The sequence below is a fragment of the Pinus tabuliformis genome, chromosome J, assembly GCF_031772625.1.
Source record: "Pinus tabuliformis cultivar Carrire ecotype Pingquan chromosome J, CPIR1, whole genome shotgun sequence".
Taxonomy (NCBI): Eukaryota; Viridiplantae; Streptophyta; class Pinopsida; order Pinales; family Pinaceae; genus Pinus; species Pinus tabuliformis.
This window is the reverse complement of record NC_142295.1, coordinates 1,151,244,426-1,151,266,845: the sequence shown is the minus strand read 5'-3', so window position 1 is coordinate 1,151,266,845 and position 22,420 is coordinate 1,151,244,426. Positions and strand designations below refer to the sequence as shown.

The window sequence follows — 22,420 nt, the reverse complement described above, 5'->3', positions numbered from 1 at the left end:
CTCTTAAAACAAGAGAATAAAAGGACACGACATCGGAATAAAAGACAGTTCTAGAAACTTACTCCATTGACTCCACGTAGTTGTGGTTCCAAGTAATTCCCAATGCGCCTAAACAAACAAACAACAATGTTGCCTTTATTTCAATGGCGGTGCCTTCTTCATAGGCTTTCCAGCTTGGATGTTATTTCAGTGGTGGTGCCTTCGTCATAGGCTTTCTAGCTTAGATGTTATGTCAACAACAACAGTCTTTATTTCAATGATTGAATCAATTCTGGAGGCCATGGGCCGGCTGAAGTTATTTTCCCATCCCTCTTTGCGTGGAAAACTAGTAGCAAAAGAAAAACCTTTTCTCCTCTTTCTGCAGCAAAGACATAATGCTTTCAGTTGTACTTCTACAACATAAGGATTTAGGGACCATCTTAACCTCCAGTGTAGAGCAAAGTTATGCAAAAAGACATAATGCTTTCAGTTGTACTTCTACAACATAAGGATTTAGGGACCATCTTAACCTCCAGTGTAGAACAAAGTTGTGCAAATAAAGATCGCAGAGGATATTTATTCTTTTCGGGACAAGATAAAAATATAGCTCGCATAACTTGGGTTCTGGAAATCCGTTTTCATCTACGAGACTTGACATGGTAATTTAAGGTGAACGTGGAGAGGAGTGGACAAATGTCGAAGGAGCGGACGCAATTTAGGACCCTAAATGCGGAAGGCAAAGTCTGTTTAATGAATTTGGAGGAAAAGACAAAAAAAAAAAAAAAACTTCTTGGTGTGGAAAGAAATTCCAACCAACAGTTAGGGAAATGTTGAAAGAGAGATTGATTAGGCGATCTGTAACACACAATGCAGCTTCCATGAGTGGGGATATGGAACCGCTTCATTAGGATGTGCCAGGGAGAGCATAGAGGAAAGAGTTCTCTACCTCCAGAGGCATAAATCTCCATAGAATACAAGATTAGGAGTTCAAGGTGGGGATAACCTAGTATCCAAAATGATTCTGCTCCACTGACACCTTTGGTCATCATAGGGTTAGAAATTACAGGCATTCATCTTTCATAAATGAAATTATTGTTATACATATTTCTTAAATGAAATTATTGTTATAAAGGATGACATTTACCCGTGCAAATTATATAATGGAGCATTTAAGCATTGAAAGCTTAACCCAGAAGAAGAGAAAGTAGTAACCAGGGAAACAGAAACAACATGAAGGTCGACATGAGGGTGACATATATTATATTCTCAAAATATTTAAGTAAATGTCTATCCTCTTAATTCAATTTATTTTACTCTATTTCTAAAAAAGATTGATGAGTCATAATTTGCACAGTAAGCAATGATCAATCATAATTTGAGCAGTAGGTAAATTTGATGAGTAGGTAAATTTGATCAGTAAGCAATGCCGCAATTAGAGACAAGCTAGCTAGTAGTAGTGCCCCTTGTTATTGCATAGGACTTTGGATATCCTGGTGAGCATTGCAAGTATGCATTCCAATAGATTTCCATCCGTCCCAGTTGAGAATATATGTTGTCTAATTTATGTTGTCTAGCCCAAAAATGCAAATAAGAATGGAACTATTATCTAATGGTTGAGTGATGCAAAGATTGCACTTTCTCTTGAAATAGAGGTACATATTATGAATTTGAGTAATTCTATGTGTAATGTTATGTACAAATTCCTAGGGGGAGTAACCCACAACTGCAGAGCCAAACACCGACCTTCAGGTTAAATCTATCTCCCTAACTCATTCATTTTTCTTATAAAAAGAATATTATGCATTCATTTTTCTTATAAAAAGAATAATATGCATTCATTTTGTGAAAATTTATATTATTCATGATTTTTGTGTGAAAGATAAAAGTAATTGAGATTTTATGGAAAAATTTCTTTTAGAAGGAACCTGTTGATGCCATTGCCTCATTTTGGAAGTTATTAATGCATCAGACTGTATTGACGTCCCATTGAAGGATATGGTTGTATACTTATAGTAGATATCATCATCCACAACCTCCCCTGTTTCGTAAGTATTTACGTATAATAATGGCTGAAGTTTCGTAAGTATTTATGTATAATAATGACTGAAAGAGAATTTAAGCATTTCTGGTTAAGAATCATTGAAAGATAATGCTAAATGAAGGCATCTATATTTGATAAAGGATATCTGATAAAGGACATCTATATTAGGCCATAAAATATCAATTCTATCATTTTAAAATTGGAAAATATCTATATATGGAAAATATCAATACGTTGTAATTAAGATGTTGTTGACCTGTTGCTGTTTATTCTTTTGATTCATTTAAAGATCCAGAAAATGATCCATATATGTAAGAGCATACCTTCAATTTGCAGCAACGCCAATTCAGCAATGTCTAAATGGGCAGATAAATTGGAAAATATATGTAAGAGCATACTTTAAGTTTGCAACAACAGCGAAATGGGAAGTTGCATATAAATGTGAATCTAGATAGACTTTCAACAACGACATAATAATTTTAGTTTGCAGCAGCTCCTAAAAGGGAAGCAGTAACATACCTTCAGTTTACAGCAACGGCTAAATGGGAAGTTGTGGGAAGTTGTGTATAAATGGGAAGCGAGATAGAATATCCGCAGCGACATAATAATTTTAATTTGCAGTGGAAGTTGCGTTAAACGGGAAGGGATCGTGAACTACAGTTTTAGTGTCATCACGTTTTAGTGGCATACATAATTCCAGCCAGGTGACAACAATGTGGAAGAAGTCACGCAATGAAGACACTGAGACAACCAGAGAGCCAGGTGACAACGTCATGGAAATGCAATGAAGACAATGAGACAGTTAGCCAACGAGGTGCCAACTTCCTGCAAATGGTTTGAGAGCCAAAAGTTTAGATATCCAAAATTTGAGAGTTTAGATATCCATAGTTTGTTATTTTTTATTTTTTTGAACTCACATAAATGTTTATCCAAACTTCGCAATTCCCTGCCAGCCAACCAAAATCCAGATATCCAAAGTTATTTTTACGTGCCAGCTAGCGAATGTCGAAACATCCAAAGTTTTCATTGATGCATGAATGAAAATTTAGGATATCCAAAACTAAATTGCATTGGGATGAGTGAGGCTTACAATAAGACCCCAAAAACTATGGACCAATAAAAAAAACTTAATATATTTTATATTATTTTTTAATATCAGATAAATATTTATGTTCAAACAAAAAATTAATATGCATTCAACGCTCTATCGATCGCTATCGATCGCTAATAGTCTCAGGAAGGGACTAATAACGCACACCTTTATAAAGTGATTTTGTTTGGAGATACTTTTCAACCCAGAGCTAATGTTGTACTCAGTCGACACTGCAACAATCTTAAAAAAATCGTGGGAATCTCAAAAGTCAAGTAATTTCTCGCATGACCAATTGCGCCCTATCTCCGTAGAGCAGAAAAGCCACGTGAAAATCTACCAAAGCTCCAAAGCGAGGATTCGAACACAGCACTCTCAAAACGGCAGAGTAAGTTTTGACCAAAATGGACATAATAGCATTTCCACCAGCAAGATCTTAGGTGGTTTTGCACAACTCCAGGCTAGATTTAAGCATTAATAAAAATATTTTTTTACCAAAATATTTCTAGAAATATTAATATCCTCGTAGCTTTCACACAGACTTGAAAACAAAACATCATTCCACACAAAACCCTTTGCTGGCAACTTCGTTGTCATGACTCATCTCACAACTATCTCGACATTACAGTTACAACATCTCCTCGTTGACTCGGCTAATCCACATACAAGCTTACGTATAAACTATCAACAGGTTCAAGAGAAATCACAATAATTCATTACTCCTGTGGTTGAATGAAGTTTCAAGTAGTGATCAGAACGACGACTCTTCATAACAGTTATGGCCATGATCTTATATCATTTCCTTCCGCTAGATTAGCGCACAAATAATGGGTTTCCAAAGATGGTTGATGTTTATCAGGTCTTCTCAAGCATCAATGAGAACGAACGACTCTCCCTCAACAAACTTATGAACACGTTCTCTACACACAACAACTATTTTCCAAGCAGATCATCACTTCACGCATAAGGATCCACGCTCCACACATCAGGATCAACGTTCTTGCAACTTGCTCTAAGCGTATCATTGATCCACACAACAGGATCCACGCATGTAAAGATTGAGCTGGACAGAACATGTGCGCCACCAATACACGATTCTGCTACGCAAAAGTCTTTTCTGTAGGATCCTCTGTGTTCCGCAACTCTGATCCGTTTAACAGTGTGTTTAGATATCTCTAGTTGACAAATATGCAGTACTATTGCAGCTCGTTCAAAGCAGGTTGTTCTTGTTTAAATCTTTAAATGTCACCTCAACGATGGCAGCCACAACCTCCATGAAGGAAGGCTCTGATATCACATGAAGAATAATCACACAGCCATATGATTATGTGCACAGCAAATTAACTCGCAGAATAAAACTGGCGGAAAAGCAGTGACCCATCATGTGGTCTATCATGCTTATTTATTTCACTCTTATTCAGATAATTTAATAATACATTTAAATACATGAGTAAATGGACTTAAGATAGTGAGTTTATATTAGAGTTGAGACAATTTCTCAAATTACACACTAATTTAGGAGAGCTAGTTGGAAAAAATCTCCCATCCAAATTAGAATCCTTGGGGTGAGGAGATCTCATGATTTTATTTATTTAATTTAATAATTGAAATTATTATTGAATTTAAAGAGAGTAAAACTAAGATAAATAGGCTAGCGTGCATCCACAACAGTAATTTTTCTCTTTTTTTCTCTTTCAGTTAGAACTGTTTCGCTGATATATAATGACCTGCAAGATGCAAAGGTAGAAACGTCCTTCACTAGGCAAGTGTTTTTATGCATATTCATTTATTATTGAATTGACAAATCATTGGAATGTTCCATTCCTTCAAATAGAAAATGTCTATGTCTAGCAATGGGTATCATAATTAATTGTTTAAAATGGAAGGTTCATATATGATTCTGGAGTCATGAGAATCTCGAAGTGGTCAAAAGAGAGATCTTTGTTAACAAGTCCATGTCACTCCATTTTCAAAACTAGTTTGGCGTTTGTAGTTGATCTTTTTGACCTATGGAGTCTATCTTTTTGACCTATGGAATTTATATGTTGATTTTTTGACCTATGGAGTCGATCTTTTTGACCTATGGAATTTATGTATATAAAGAACTTGAATTCAAAGAAACTTTATTTATAGAAAAAAAATTGCATGGTTGTGCAATATCATATCAATTAGATAATGCAAAAGTAAAAATAATATAGTTGAAATTGAAATAAAGCATTGTGATAACATAGCATAACTAAACAAAAATAGCAGCAAGAAAGTACAAAAGAGGAGCTTACCTTGAGTAGTTGTAAAATTGCGACTCCCATTTTTTTTCTTTTATGAAAATGAGAAAGCTGCAACTTCTACCACATACCATTTGAGAATCGAGATTATGATCAAATTGGGACAAAATAGGTAGGAAATGGAAGTCAGATCATCATTGGATTGGAAAAGAGAGTTAACGCAATGATAATTCTTATAAATATTGAAACTTCATAATAAATGCCTTACCAAACCAATGCTAAATTGCCAATGTTGACAATGTTGTGTCAATTAATGCGTTGGCGAGCTCCCCGTTTTAATTGTGTGACTTAATGATATTGAAATCTAGATATGCTGGTCAAACAAAATGGATATGGATTCAAGACCCTGTAGTCCCGTAGCATTGATAATTACATAAATTCACATAAGTGACGGAAGCATAGAATGATATAGCACGTCTAGTACAACCCACCTAAGCTGATAGTGAATACTTATACTGTCAACCTAATATAAAATTTAAACAGATACGAAGCATAGAATGATATAGCACGTCTCGTACAACCCACCTAAGCTGATAGTGGATAGTGGGTACTTATACTGTCAACCTAATATAAAATTTAAACAGGTACGAATTATTATAACGTGTAGATTTTGAAAGAGCCTGTATTTGACGGCTAAAAAATGTCAAAACGTGTATACGGCGTCAATTTTAACCCGTGACTCACCTCCTACCCCTGCATTGTGATGCATACGCACATTGTGGCACACGCCTTGTCTCTTTAAACCACTCTCGAACAGTTAAAAGCATCAGAGTTACAGAAATCCTCTGTTTCGTTTCGTGGTTTTGTCTTTGTAATTTGCGTAGCTGCTGTTTCGTGGTTTTATAATATGGAACATCCTTCTGGACGTGGGAAACAATCGGCACGGGCCATGGATGGCCCGTTTCCAACGGATATATTTGAGCCCCCTTGTGGTCATGCTGCGCCGTGGGAGAATGGATCAACGCGCAACCAGTCTCTCCGCTCGATGTCAGGCTGTCAAATTGGCTGGGGATCTCTCACTGGCCATGACGGCAAGGGATCGAACTGCGTGGCGCCGAGCCATCTTACGCAAATACCCTTTGAGGCTTAGGAAATCCCAGTGCCAACGGCGACTTGCTGATTTCAGAGAGAATTGGCAGCGCAAAATGAGATCAGTGTCTGCCAAAACAAGACCCTGCAAACCGAACGCTCCATGCGATAATTCCCGCATGCAGATGCCGAAAGAGGAAAATAGTGGTGTGCTAGGAACATAGGGTTTTGACATGTTTATCTACATGTACTCAAGTACTTCAAAACATAGTGGTGTGTTACGAACATAGGGTTTTATTAGTAGGTGATTTTTTTTTAATATGTAATTTCATTTGAACGTTCAATGTTATGTTTTAAGTTATATATTGATATAAATTATTTTTATATGGAAATTTCAATCTAAATATTATCATTATAATGATATTAGATTCATGAATTTTTGATTTGTTCCATTATCAAATTTTACAAAACCATACCATACTTTTATTCTATTTTTATCTTTTTCATTTACATCTTAATAAATTAAAATTAAAATTTATCCTTAATTTTAAACAATAAAATTTCATATAATGTTTTTGAAATTATTAACATAATCATAACATAACTCTATGAGGTGTTTTACTATTCCTTCATATTATAAGAAAGTAGTTTACTTTAAAATTAGGAGGGGGCATAATTTAAGTGGTGGCATAAAGATATAATAATAATATTATTATTATTAGTAAATACTGGGCATAAAGATATTGTTATTGGAAATAAAAAAATTATTTTTAAAAATAATGGTATTATTAAAAACATTATACAATTAAATTTAATTATAAATTTTTGTAATTATAAAAATAGAAAAAATAAAGTCTAAATATTTTAAAATGGCTATTAAACAAAATTAAAAAATAAAAGATAAATTTCTACATAACTAGATTAAAGAAAAAAATAATATTTCTAAACTAAAAATATAATAATACGATTTAAAAAAATTTAAAAAAAGTTGTGTCTACGTTATGTTTCATTTAAAACCATGTATAAGTCTAAAAATCTTCAAAAAATTATTAAATTATTTATTCAGGGCCACTATAAATATTTAAGAAAAAAATAATAAAATAGTTATAATATTATAAAATTAATTAATTAATTAATTATCATGTTTTAAAGGTCAATACATCAAAATTAATCTCATAAAGTAATGAATATCATCATCCCTAATAATAATCAAAAATATTAAAAGAAAATTGCGTTGATTCAATTAAGAAACATAACAGATATTTTAAACCGCTAAGCATCATAATTATCATTGCCTCCCACATTCCTGTTTGTGTAAAAAACAAATAACGATTAATAATATATATATTTTCAAAAACCAAGAGTAATCGTGATCGTAATAAGGCGAGAAAAGAAATATTCAATAGAAGTAAAAAACCCAAAAGCAATCAACTATTTTTCTTACTTAAGAAAAAGTGTAGCTCAACTCCATTTGTCACAAGATTATGCTGCGGGGCTACCCCTCATCCTCACTGGCCTGCGAATTACTGGACGATAGTTACCGTTGTCACTTTTAAACCGCTAAAAATCAGTCCACTTTACTGAACACATATTGAAGAGATGCGACATATGCATGCTAGAAGCGCGCCATTTTCTTCCTCTCTACTTATGTGGCGAGGAGTAATTCAAAAACAAGTTAAAAGATGGATGTCATTCATGAATTAATTCAATTACTTTTATTAGTTCTCAACATCAGGAAATGGTTATGGGTTGGGCAAAAGTTTACGATGAGGATGAGAAGATTTATATGTTTTATTTAATTTTTAAAAGAAAATAATGTAGGGTTTATTTTTCGGATTATTATAATTTCGTTGAGTTAAAAGTTTAAAAAGATTCGGTAATGTGATAAATATTTTGATAATTAAATATGACGTTAGCAATTTAAGAATAAAAGAAAGTATTTTTCATCTTTACCCTTTTAAAATAACAGAATTTAATCTTCTTAAAATAACAGAGTGATAAAATCTTTCCTTGATATTTTGTAATTCACCTACCTAATTTACTATAAAACTTATGAAAATTAAATACATTATATTTCAATATAAAATTCATGAGAATTAAAAACACTTGTATTATAATTTTTTATATTATGCAAGGAATGCAAAAGAGAATCGATATACCATTGGTGATGGATAGTTAGTTCGCATTAAAATCTGACCGGAATTAAATACATTATATTTCAATATAAAATTCATGAGAATTAAAAACACTTGTATTATAATTTTTTATATTATGCATGGAATGCAAAAGAGAATCGATATACCATTGGTGATGGATAGTTAGTTCGCATTAAAATCTGACCGGAAAATTGTAGAGGCATGATTTTGGCTATGCATGCTTTATTACAAACTTATCCGAGCTTGACGGTCAGATCCTTAAATATCGAAGAATGCATGTTTTCAAATTTTTATTTTAATGATTTAATCTAAAATAACATATTTGACTAATACTTAAAATTTGCCAGAATATAAAGAGCATACATGTTTTACGGTCGAATCCCACTACTTGTGTGGTATTCTATAGTATTCTATGTTTATTCATGCTCTCCTTGTCTCAACCGTTCGCGAAATCGAAATCCCATCATTAAACAATAAGCGAAGTTTCGCCCTAAAACTCCAAGCTACTAAAAACATAATGCAATCAGTTATAAAATACAAAGTCACAAACACCAAAATGTTCAACCACTCTATGTTTCTGTGCACTGTCTTTGTGTAAAGCAAAATCTCATCATAACAACGTCACTCCCGAGAAAAGACTTCATGACTTTCTATATTATTTATGTAAAACAGAATCTCCTCACAACCATGACCCTGCGGAAATGCAATAAATAAAAGCAGCAGAAGTCAAGGAATGATTAAAATTCCCTAAGATCGTGGCAACATGAACAGAAAAGAAACCATTAATTTTTGGTTACTCTGATGCTACTTCTCATGTTTCATACGATCAATACAAACAGATCGCACCAATTTCGCCCACTTGGAAAGTTGTTTGGGGTCAGAACTTTCCTGTCTCCTGCTCATGGTTTGCTCAGTTAGGAAGTTCTTTGATATGTTTGACATCAAAAAATTGAGTAGCGAGGATTGTCCAATTGGGCGGTGGTTCGATAGGTTTGTTGTTAAAAGATTTAAGGAGCCACGTTGACAGCTAAAAATCGCCAATTGTTTTGATTAAACTGTAGCCATGACGTCACGGATCTATGTCGAGAAAATGGAGAATTTGCAAGAGGGGTCTGTACTTGCACAACTGGCTTCCTTCTTTTGCGGCAGAAAAAATGTCGCTACAGTCATAGGAATGTCAGTGCAAGTGGGTGGTGCTTGATAGGCCGTAAGTTGGAACTCTAACATGACGCATTGACAATAAAGGTGAGGCGGACGGGATTTGCAGAGACCTGTCCTATCATTGACCTAACGTGACGTACCGGGATTTCCAGGATCCTTCGCTATATTTGCTCTCACACAAATATCAGTGGGATCTTTATGAAATGTTTTCTTATACAAAATCCAAAATTATTTTTATTTTAAATTTCATTTGCATGCAAATTCATTTTAGGTTCTTCTATGGGAGGCTAGAGATCTCTTCAACGGAATAATGATTTCACTTTTGAACCCTACATTGATGTCAAAGGTTAATATACCAGGATTCAATTGGAACGGAAAATTTGAGAGCTCCTTGTTTATGGGTGGGAGCTACGTGATGTTATAGTCTAATTGTTCTAAGTTTTAGAGATTTTCTAAATATATTTTTGGGTCAAATTTTCCTGTATCTGAAGGAATTTATTGAGCTCGACAATTTTATCGGTAAACTCTGTATAATGAAGGTGGTTCAATGGATTTTCAAGGTACATAATCTATGTGATACTCCGCAACATTGTAAATATTCTGCTGTATTATTTTATTATTGTATTAAATTACAAACAAAAGAATGATGATTATTTGAATTTAAGAATATTTTTCTTAGTTTTGACCATGGAAATATTTCTTTAAGTTTCTTTTAAAAAAAAAATGGCAGCTGGCAACTTCCGAGGAGGGAAGTTGGGGCAAACAGGCAGTTGCTGGAAAGCAACCCTAACTGCCTCCCCTAACTGAAAACACCTCGAGGCAAGTGGGGGGGAAAGGCCCGTGCTATAAGTCAGACGGGAGAAGAGGATGCTAAGTCTGGTAATGACCAGATAGCATGCACTCAGTGAGGAGTATACTTGCAGAGGTAGGTGACCTTGCAAGAGAGCTCGGGGGGAGATACAGTCGAGGAGGACATATCTCATGGTTGGGCGGATAACAGGCAGACAATAACGAATACAATTTTTGCAAGGAGCACAGATTGTTCTAGCAGGAGACAGGTAAGTGGTCTATCCTGGAATTGTTTAAGTTGAATGATGAAAGAGCAAAAGTTGATGAATCTGTAACAGTTCAGAACTATAGTTTCATTTAGTTATTATTTTGGGAAACTGTAGCAGAACTGTAGTTTCATTTAGTTATTATTTTGGGAAACTGTAGCAAGAAAGAAAAGAATTCATGAATATATACATATAAGAAAACGAGAACAAACAGATACCCATGGGGGTTAGGGAGACATTTAGAACTATAAACTCTGTCTAGGGAAAGGCTATAGTATTTAATTGATTTCGGATATCAGGGAAAAGTCTGTGGCACAGTGGTGAAGAGTTAGGCAAACCCCGAGGGTCACAGTTGCCCTGAAAATACTCATAAGAGTAACTTGTGGGCAAGAATCAAGCCAATGTTGGCCCCACTGTGTGGCCTCAAACAAAAATTGAGAGGGAACATCCGGCCAGCCTTGAAATGAAATTAATAGGGTAATTCGGTGGCCAATCCTTTTCAAAAAAAAAAACAAATAAAAGTCAGAGGGCAAAGGTTAGATCTGTCGGCTCGTCTACAGCTAGGGTAGTATCATGTGAACCCGTAATAAGCAACGTAGCTGCACAATTCCACTCGGACGAACGAATGTGTTTTATGGGAAGTGTTGTGGGTCAATTATGGCGAAGTAGGACTCCTATTTGGTGTCTCATCTAAATTTTCATTTCTATTTCTTTGGTTACGGACATGCACTAGATGGGTTGATAAATATTCGAGTAGCCGGGAGTCATCGACTCAGGCTTTTCATCATAAAACGAATGGCCTTTATTAAAAAAAATATAAACCCTTTAAATGGAAAAGTCCCTGAGTCATTAACGGAACCTCGGAAATGAGCCTGTTAAGTTAAGGAGTCTCTAATTCGTCAACACAGATGGAACAGTCACTCTTAGCAGGATTTATTTTGTAGTCATGCCCAAGTTATATAGAAGCCGTAGGCGGTAAACAACTGTAAGAGGTTTGGAACAAATGCCAGGAAAGGTGACGGCCATGGAGGACCTCCGAAGTCTCGAAAAATCAACAAACTGTAGAAATAATTGGAACAGTAAAATTCCTGTTAAATTGTCGAACCACCGAAAGATGAAAGTCGTCCTAAAATACAAATGCGACAGTCATTTCACAGTCCCAGAAAAGAAATTAAACCTTGTGTAAATATGCTTAACCAGAACGAACATAGAGTAATTGTACATGAGTTACACCAAAAAAAAAACAATACACACAGGTCTGTAATATTCCACATAGACACAATGCAAACAATAAGCATATATATTATAGTTGTAACCACAGTAAACGGTCCCGTTGATTATGGGCCTAACTTACAAGCCATGGGCATAACAATCCCCTGAAAGTTGCAGACCCGTAGCTAGAATTATAATAATTACAAGTTCAAGAGTCGCGAGGGAAAACACCCCATCGTGGTCTTAAGCCTAAGTCCACAAGGAGCCCTCGGCCCTTTTTGTAAACCCTAGCTAGCATCGGGCAAATCTATGTTGTAAAAGTAAAGGAAATGGCGATGACAGTAGATATTTCCATTCTCAAACTGAAGTGAAACCCTCGAAAAGTCTCTAAAATTATCTTGCTTCCAACCAGAATTTCTGTAGCATGACATGCTTACCCGATGCATAACATTCAGCGCAGGCCGTTGGTATGGCAACCTCCAGGTCCGCCACACCATTGTTCACAACCTGTAAGACATCAAAGGTTTGTAATGTGTATTTAGAACACGGCTGTGTAAAAATGATCAAATAAAATGCAATACAGTCAAACAACAAAAACCCATTTCATACCTGGTTATGATGATGTCAAGGAGGTCTCAGACTACACCCAAATCCTTGCAGGTCACCTCCGTCAACTCTGGGCATTGTCATTGCAGGGGAACTGAACTGTGGAAGTCGAATTCGAAAGGCGGTGCAAAGAATGAACCCCATCCATGACAAGGCGGTGCAAAGAATGAACCCCATCCCTGACAAGGCGGTGGAATAGACTCCCGAGATGAATCCAACCATTGGATGAGTCTCTTGCCTCCCATGCCGTAGATGGGATGAGGTTCCCAAGGTCGTCGGCATCGAGGCTTCACCTGCCATGCCACGTCATTCAGGACAGTGGAGCGATTAATGCAGGGCAGCGAGCCATTAAAACAATATATCAGATGTGAAATCCAGCATAAAAATCAGGCAATTCAAACCATAGTTTAATTGCTAACCGGAAAACGTTCAACTTTAACAATCTCGGTATTCCAACCAGTACGCTGAGTTGAGATCCGTATTCCAAAACTATTACCCAGGACTGGTACGCCAGCTAAAACATAGTAGCACAGTTAATGATAACAGGTGAGTGTAGTACCGGAGGAGGAATTAATAAAAAAATATTAATTTACCATGGTAAGTTTTAGATTAGGGTTGTTACAAATTGGTATCAGAGCTAAGTCTCCATACTGTGACCTCTGGGACAATACCGGAACAAATAAAAAAAATGTGGCAATAAACACAGCAAAAATTGTTACAGTTGTTGCGGTTGCAATTTATTTATGTTTTACAGGAAAACAGTTAATATTGCTAACCACTCTTCTGGTTCCATTTTAGGACAAGACAAAGGAAAACAGCAGCGAGACAACAGACAGTAAGTATGCGAAGAGCTGGCAGCACTCTGCATAGATCTATAGCAGGTCAGGGACCTGCAATAAACCCTGGGGATAACCCAGAGCTATGGGTACAACTCGGCGAGGAGACGCGTAGCACGAACCTTGCAATATTAGAGACGGTACAGGAACTGAAGAATGAGATGGCTCGATTACGAGAGGATAATGCACGACTGACGGTGGAACAAGAAAGGATTTTAAAAATTCTATCTGACAGACAGAACCCACCACTAGCTAATCCCAGTGCAGAACAACAGAGGATGTCAGAAGAGCAAAACCATCATACAGAGCCTGAAAGGTCAGAAGAGGGGGAGGAACGATCTGACAATGCATCTGAACAGCAGACCTCAAAACGTCAAAGGGTGGAGCTGCAGGGAGAATTTCGTAAGATTAAACCCCCACACTTTGACGGGGAACAGGAGGAAGCAGCTGAGGCATGGTTAATTAACATGAACAAATATTTTCAGCTGTATGAATATGATCATAACCTGAAGGCACGATTGGCCATCTTTCAATTACAGGGGAAAGCGACCCTGTGGTGGGAAGAAGTTAAGATCGTCAAGGGGGTAAGCGAACAGACCATAACTTGGGAGAAATTTCAAAAGTACTTCAAAGAAAGATATCTGACCGAGCGTTTCTACGACGAAAAGGCAAGGGAATTCCACGACTTGCGGTTGGGACAACAGACTATGGACGAATTTATCACCCGTTTTACTTCCCTGCTTTGCTATGTGCCTTACATTAGAGAAGAAAAAGCTAAGGTGCAAAGATTTGTTAGTAGTTTACCCCTGTATATACGAGAAAGGATTGAGTTTGACAATCCTAGGACGATGGATGAAGCTATCCGCAAAGCCAGGATCTGCTACCAGCAGAATAAACAGAAAGGAGAAGCTCTGAATAAAAGATGGAATGAGAAAAGAGGTAATAAGACAGCTGGGAACAGTAAAGGAAATCGCAGCGGTGGAGGTAAGGGAATTGGCAAGGGACAGAACAGCAGAACTATACAGAGAGGCTCATTCAAATCCAAGCCAACCAGTGAGTCCAGAGTGAGCGAACAGTCTGCCAGATTGGATGGTGAAGGGGCAGCCAGACCCCCAGTACAATGTTGGGGTTGTGGAGGACCACACTACGTCAAAAACTGTCCGCAGCGAAAGGGAACCGAACAGATATCCCAAATCCATGAAGCATCGACAGTCGGCGATGTGGGACGTAGCGTGCCAAGGATTAATGCAGCCCTGGACGATCGTCAAGCGGAGTACCAGCTGACCATGGTGGAATTCGAAGGTAAAATTTCAAACCTTTCTGTAGCTATTTTAATTGATCTGGGAGCCACCCTAAGTTATGTTAGTCCAAAGGTAGTAGAGCATTGTAAACTACAACCTGTTAAATTCAAGAATCCATGGCTAGTACAGCTAGCTACGGGGGCCAAGAAAGAAGCAAGTGCTAGAAAAAATTAATAACTACCCTTTAACAATAGCAGGGCAGCCAGTAGTAGCAGATTTAAATGTGCTTCCTCTTGGTTCATATGATGTTTTGATCGGAATGGACTGGTTAGAAAAGCACTGGTCATTAGTGAACTGCAAGACAAAGACCATTTATTATAAGAATGAACTTGGTGAGAAGCAAGAGATGCAAGGAATTAAACGGCCAGTGCAGGTTCGGCCAATAACTGCATCCCAATTGGCAAAATGCCTCAGGAAGGGATGTCAAATTTATGCTATTCAGGTGGGCTATGCTGATTCAAAGAATAAAACAGCCACGCTGGATAACATCCCTGTAATACAAGAATTTTCGGATGTATTTCCAGAGGAGATGCTCGGACTGCCACCTAAGAGGGATATAGACTTTACCATCGAATTGATACCAGGGGCAGCACCAGTATCACGAGCACCCTATAGAATGAGCGTACCTGAGTTAACAGAATTAAAGATGCAGCTACAAGAATTGTTAGACAAAAATTATATTCGCCCTAGTGTATCTCCGTGGGGAGCCCCAGTATTATTTGTCAAGAAAAAAGACGGAACTCTTCGAATGTGTATAGATTATCGTCAGTTGAACAAGCTAACAATCAAAAATAAATATCCTTTACCTCGGATCGATGAACTTTTCGATCAAGTGAAAGGTGCAACAGTGTTCTCCAAGATTGATTTGCGCTCAGGTTACCACCAGATTAGGATTAAGGAGGAAGACATCGCTAAAACAGCTTTCAGAACAAGGTATGGGCATTATGAGTTTGTGGTGCTACCTTTTGGGTTAACCAACGCCCCTGCCACTTTCATGTGTTTAATGAACAACGTGTTTCATCAATTTTTGGACAAATTTGTGCTGATATTCATCGATGATATACTGATATACTCCTGCTCTAGGGAGGAGCACAAGGAGCACCTCAGACTGGTACTACAAACCCTCCGAGAACACCAATTGTATGGTAAATTCAGTAAGTGCGATTTCTTTAAGGAGGAAATACAATATTTAGGCCATATAATCACCAAAGAGGGGATCGCAGTGGACCCTGAAAAGATAAGGACCATAATGGAATGGCCTGTACCAAAAGATGTAGCGGACATCAGGTCCTTTATGGGGTTAGCAGGTTATTACAGACGATTCGTGGAAGGTTTTTCAAGAGTAGCGTACCCTATCACCTCCTTACAGAAAAAGGGAAGGGCATTCAAATGGACCCCAGAATGTCAAAAAAGCTTTGAGCAGCTTAAGCATCTGCTCACCACAGCACCCATTTTGAGTATAGCTGACCCTAATAAGGACTATGTGGTATGCACTGATGCAAGCAAGGAGGGTGTGGGAGGTGTGTTGATGCAAGAAGGAAAAGTGATTGCTTATGAATCAAGGAAGCTAAAGGAGCATGAGCAGAAGTATTCTGCTTATGACTTAGAGTTAGCAGCTGTCATACACGCATTGAAGATGTGGCGACATTATCTCATGGGGAGGAAATTTTTATTACTAACAGACCACCACAGTCTGACTAATTATTTCAGCCAGCCCACTTTAAATGCGAGACAAGCACGCTGGGCAGATTTCCTAAGTGGGTTTGACTTTGATATTAAGCACTTGAAGGGGAGAGAAAACCGGGTGGCCGATGCTTTAAGTCGGAAGGTGCAATGTTTGTACGAAATCTCCTCCAGTAAATGGAAAAATCCCTTAAAGGAAATGATAAAAAAAGCAGCAGACCAAGATGTTGAATACCAGCAAATAAAACAGCAGGTACAACAGTTTTCCAGCGAGAGAAATCAGCAAGGATATGAAGTAGATGATGCTGGAATGCTGCATTATAAAAAGAGGTTGTACGTACCTAGTCAAAACAGTCTTAAAAATCTGATTTTAGATGAATTTCACATCAGCCACTATGTTGGACACCCAGGGTATCAAAAAATGATCACTGCACTTCGAAAAGAGTACCATTGGCCAGGGATGAAAAAGAATGTAGCTGAGTATTTAGCGCGGTGTTTGGAATGTCAACAAATTAAAGCAGAGCATCAGCACCCAGCGGGGTTATTACAACCCTTACCCATTCCGGAATGGAAATGGGAAACCATTTCTATGGATTTCATAACAGGGCTGCCTCGGACAAAGAAGAACAATGATTCTATTATGGTGGTGGTAGACAAACTGAGTAAAGCAGCACATTTTATACCTGTGCAATCCACCTACAGGGCTGTGCAAATTGCCCACATCTTCATGCAGAATGTGTTTAAACTGCATGGACTCCCGAAGACAATAATTTCTGATCGTGACGTGAAATTTACGTCGACCTTTTGGAGGACATTATTTGCAGAACTGGGGACACAGCTGAATTTCAGTACAGCTTACCACCCCCAGACCGACGGTCAAACAGAGCGAGTGAACCAGGTGGTAGAAGACATGTTAAGAGCTTATGTAATGCAGAAACCAATGCAGTGGGAGGAGTATTTACACTTGGTTGAATTCGCATACAACAACGGGTATCATACTTCGTTACAAATGAGTCCCTTTGAGGTTCTATATGGTCGAAAATGCCGGACACCCTCAAGCTGGGGTGGACCTGAGGACAAATTAAGGTTAGGACCAGAGATGCTCAAGGAAATGGAAGATATGGTAAAAAGGGTACGCGCTAATTTAAAAGCTGCACAGGATAGACAAAAGAGTTTTGCTGACTGGAAGAGGAGGTTCAAAGAATACCAAGTTGGTGACCATGTTTTTGTGAGGATTCAAGTCAGAAAAAGTACCTTGCAATGGAGCGGGTGTGCAAAGTTGGCACCCCGATATTATGGACCATTCCAGATCTTGGCAAGAATTGGGCCAGTGGCTTACCGGCTCGCCCTGCCAAGTCACATCCGGGTCCACAATGTCTTCCATGTCTCTGTGCTAAAAAAATATGTTTATGACCCTAAACATGTGATTAGATGGCAGGACATACAGGTAAGGATTAATTTCAGTAGACCAGACTAAAAGTTTACATTAGAAGAAACTGATTGGAATATTGTTGGTTGCAGGTCGAACCGGAAGGAGAAGTCTTGGTCGAGCCGCTGAGCATCCTCGACCGGAGAGAAGTACAGCTGCGGAAGCGAGCTATTACCCAAATTAAAGTGCAGTGGCAGCACTTTGGGCCTGACGAGGCCACTTGGGAAGATGAAGAACTTATAAAAAAGGCTTACCTGGAACTGTTCGTAACAAAAGGACATCGGGACGATGTCCAATCTCAGGAGGGGGAGATGTGATACCCCGGAACATTGTAAATATTCTGCTGTAATTATTTTATTACTGTATTCAATTACAAACAAAAGAATGATGGTTATTTGAATTTAAGAATATTTTTCTTAGTTTTGACCATGGAAATATTTCTTTAAGTTTCTTTTAAAAAAAGAATGGAAGCTGGCAACTTCTGAGGAGGGAAGTTGGGGCAAACAGACAGTTGATGGAAAGCAACCCTAACTTCCTACCCTAACTGAAAACACCTCAAGGCAAGGAGGAGGGGGGGGAGGAAAGACCCGTGCTGTAAGTCAGAGGGGGGAAGAGGATGCTAAGTTTGGTAATGACCAGATCGCATGCACTCAGTAAGGAGTATACTTACAGAGGTAGGTGACCTTGCAAGAGAGCTCGGGGGGAGATACAGTTGAGGAGGACATATCTCATGGTTGGGTGGATAACAGGCAGACAATAAGGAATACAATTATTGCAAGGAGCACAGATTGTTCTAGCAGGAGACAAGTAAGTGGTCTATCCTGGAATTGTTTAAGTTGAATGATGAAAGAGAAAAAGTTGATGAATCTGTAACAGTTTAGAACTGTAGTTTCATTTAGTTATTATTTTGGGAAACTGTAGCAGAACTATAGTTTCATTTAGTTATTATTTTGGGAAACTGTAGCAAGAAAGGAAAGAATTCATGAATAATACATATAAGAAAACGAGAACAAATAGATACCCATGGGGGTTAGGGAGACATTTAGAACTATAAACTCTGTCTGGGGAAAGGCTATATTATTTGATTGATTTCAGATATCAGGGAAAAGTCTGTGGCACAGTGGTGAAGAGTTAGGCAAACCCCGAGGGTCACAGTTGCCCTAAAAATACTCGTAAGAGTAACTTGTGGGCAAGAATCAAGCCAATGTTGGCCCCACTGTGTGGCCTCAAACAAAAACTGAGAGGGAACATCCGGCCAGCCTTGAAATGAAATTAACAGGGTAATTCGGTGGCCAATCCTTTAAAAAAAAAACAAATAAAAGTCAGAGGGCAAAGGTTAGATCTGTCGGCTCGTCTACAGCTAGGGTAGTATCATGTGAACCCGTAATAAGCAAGGCAGCCGCACAGTTCCAGTCGGAAGAACGACTGTGTGTTACGGGAAGTGTTGTGGGTCAATTATGGCGAAGTAGGACTCCTATTTGGTGTCTCATCTAAATTTTCCTTTCTATTTCCTGGGTTACGGACATGCACTAGACGGTTTGATAAATATTCCAGTAGCCGGGAGTCATCGACTCAGGCTTTTCATCATAAAACAAATGGCCTTTATTAAAAAAAATATAAACCCTTTAAATGGCAAAGTCCCTGAGTCATTAACGGAACCTCGGAAATGAGCCTGTTAAGTTAAGGAGTCTCTAATTCGTCAACACAGATGGAACAGTCACTCTTAGCAGGAATTATTTTGTAGTCATGCCCAGGTTATATAGAAGCCGTAGGCAGTAAACATGTGTAAGAGGTTTGGAAAAAAAATGCTAGGAAAGGTGACGGCCATGGAGGACCTCCGAAGTCCCGAAAAATCAACAAACTGTAGAAATAAATGGAACAGTAAAATTCTTGTTAAATTATCGAACCACCGAAAGATGAAAGTCGTCCTAAAATACAAATGCGACAGCCAATTCACAGTCCCATAAAAAAAATTAAACCTTGTGTAAATATGCTTAACCAGAATGAATATAGAGTAATTAACTGTACATGAGTTACGCCAAAAAAAAAACAATACACACAGGTCTGTAATATTCCACATAGACACAATGCAAACAATAAGCATATATATTATAGCTGTAACCACAGTAAATTGTCCCATTGATTATGGGCCTAACTTACAATCCATGGGCATTACAATCCCCTGAAAGTTGCAGACCCGTAGCTAGAATTATAATAAATACAAGTTCAAGAGTCGCGAGGGAAAACACCCCATCGTGGTCTTAAGCCTAAGTCCACAAGGAGCCCTTGGCCCTTTTTGTAAACCCTAGCTAGCATCGGGCAAATCTATGCTGTAAAAGTAAAGGAAATGGCGATGACATTAGATATTTCCATTCTCAAACTGAAGTGAAACCCTCGAAAAGTCTCTAAAATTATCTTGCTTCCAACCAGAATTTCTGTAGCATGACATGCTTACCCGGTGCATAGCATTCAGCGCAGACCGTTGGTATGGCAACCTCCAGGTCCGCCACACCATTGTTCACAACCTGTAAGACATCAAAGGTTCGTAATGTGTATTTAGAACACGGCTGTGTAAAAATGATCGAAATAAAATGCAATACAGTTAAACAACAAAAACCCATTTCATACCTGGTTATGATGATGTCAAGAAGTCTCAGACTACACCCAAATCCTTGCAGGTCGCCTCCGTCAACTCTTGGCATTGTCATCGCAGGGGAACTAAACTGTGGAAGTCGAATTCGAAAGGCAGTGCAAAGAATGAACCCCATCCATGACAAGGCGGTGCAAAGAATGAACCCCATCCCTGACAAGGTGGTGGAATAGACTCCCAGGATGAATCCAGCCGTTGGATGAGTCTCTTGACTCCCATGCCATAGATGGGATGAGGTTCCCAAGGTCGCCGGCATCGAGGCTTCACCTACCGCGCCACATCATTCAGGACAGTGGAGCGATTAATGCAGGGCAGCGAGCCATTAAAACAATAGATCAGATGTGAAATCCAACATAAAAATCAGGCAATTCAAACATAGTTTAACTGCTAACCGAAAACGTTCAACTTTAACAATCTCGGTATTCCAACTAGTACGCTGAGTTGAGATCGGTATTCCAAAACTATTACCCAAGACTGGTACGCCAGCTAAAACATAGTAGCACAATGTAGCACAATGATAACAGGTGAGTGTAGTACCGGATGAGGAATTAATAAAAATTTTTTAATTTACCATGGTAAGTTTTAAATTATGGTTCTTACAATCTATGTATGTTCTCACAACAACGGATTTTAAATATAGAAAAAAACACCATTTCACAAAAAAAAATTGTTTCTTCTAACTCCCACCCAAAATTTCAAAATATATAATAACTAGAAAACGCCCCAGGTGATTTTCGCCCACAGTCTCTCTTAGATTGGAGGTGGTTGCTGAGGATAAGATGGACACAAACCTGATCGTGATTTGCTTCACAAATTTTAATTCACAGTAGTGTGGGGGCTACGGGTGGTCCTAGGAAAAAGGGAATGTTTGGGTCATTTGACGCAAAGAACCTAATCTGCAGAGGAACCAGAGATGGTTCAATTCTGCATTCTTTAATTATGTCACCTTTGCAGCATTGTTGCCTTCCATATTGTCGGCAAGTGATTTAGTCAGGACACCTAACAGAGAGTGTGTGGCATTTCTATTGATTAAAAATTATATTTTAAGGAGGCGATCACCTTTGGTTTCATGAGATCGGTAGGTTGCCCTTTGTTATCATTTGTGTAAAACATATATATGTAAATCTCGCCAAGTAGAGTTAGCATATTGTACGTGATTCTGAACTCGCCGAGATCAAATCAAGCATATCTTCCTCGATCATGTCAATTACGAAAAATACATAAATGTCTTCCCATTCCAAATTTATGTTGCATTACAATATATATATATATATATTGTGTTTGGTTGGTGCATTGATGCTACATCTTGTATTATGGCCTTTTTATATATGAATTTATTTCAATAATATTTACTAAATTGTAAGAAATTTAAATGTCTTTTTATCTACTTTATGAGAGGTTGATTTGCAAAATGATATATTAAAAAAAAATTGGAATTGTTTTATAGATGTTTTCTCTCTATGATATAATTTTTAATTTTATTGTAATTTTTATTATTTAAATCTTGGGTTTGAATCTTATACTATCCTCCCAAGATCTTGAGTTCAAATCTTGTGCTACCCTCCCCAGTAACGGGGTGAATAATGGATATGTAAATTTTTAGCCCTACCAAACTTAACAAAAAAAAATACATTTTCAAAAAATATTTATTAAATTTCAATAAAATTATCTAAATAAATATAACAAAATTAATATTAAATAAAATGTAATAATTGATCCATTAAACAAAATAATAAAATGGTTTAAATGTATGAAAGTTACATTTATATTTGTAAAATATAAAAATAAAATTGAAAGTAAGAATGAGCCCATAATGCATAATGATCATTATTATTTAAATTGATTTTAGGTAATGAATAAAATTTTAATAATAAAATAAATTAAAATTAAAAATAGTTATTAATATC

The 22,420-nt window shown here is 37.5% G+C and overlaps 1 protein-coding gene across 2 annotated transcripts; it reads right to left on the bottom strand.

Moving 5' to 3' along the window:
• Positions 1 to 19,842: 19,842 nt before the first annotated feature.
• On the bottom strand, positions 19,843 to 20,697 carry LOC149231162 (uncharacterized). Of its 2 annotated transcripts, XM_089376212.1 has the most exons (3): positions 20,492 to 20,697; positions 20,319 to 20,388; positions 19,843 to 20,193 (listed from the first exon to the last, which is right to left on the bottom strand). In XM_089376212.1, exons 1-2 carry the CDS (start codon positions 20,662 to 20,664, stop codon positions 20,382 to 20,384), a joined length of 180 nt encoding a protein of 59 aa, XP_089232338.1. In that variant the 5' UTR covers positions 20,665 to 20,697; the 3' UTR covers positions 19,843 to 20,193; positions 20,319 to 20,381. The 2 variants fall into 2 exon arrangements, with proteins under 2 accessions (XP_089232338.1, XP_089232337.1); XM_089376211.1 differs by having other exon boundaries at positions 20,319 to 20,697.
• Between the last annotated feature and the right edge of the window lie 1,723 nt (positions 20,698 to 22,420).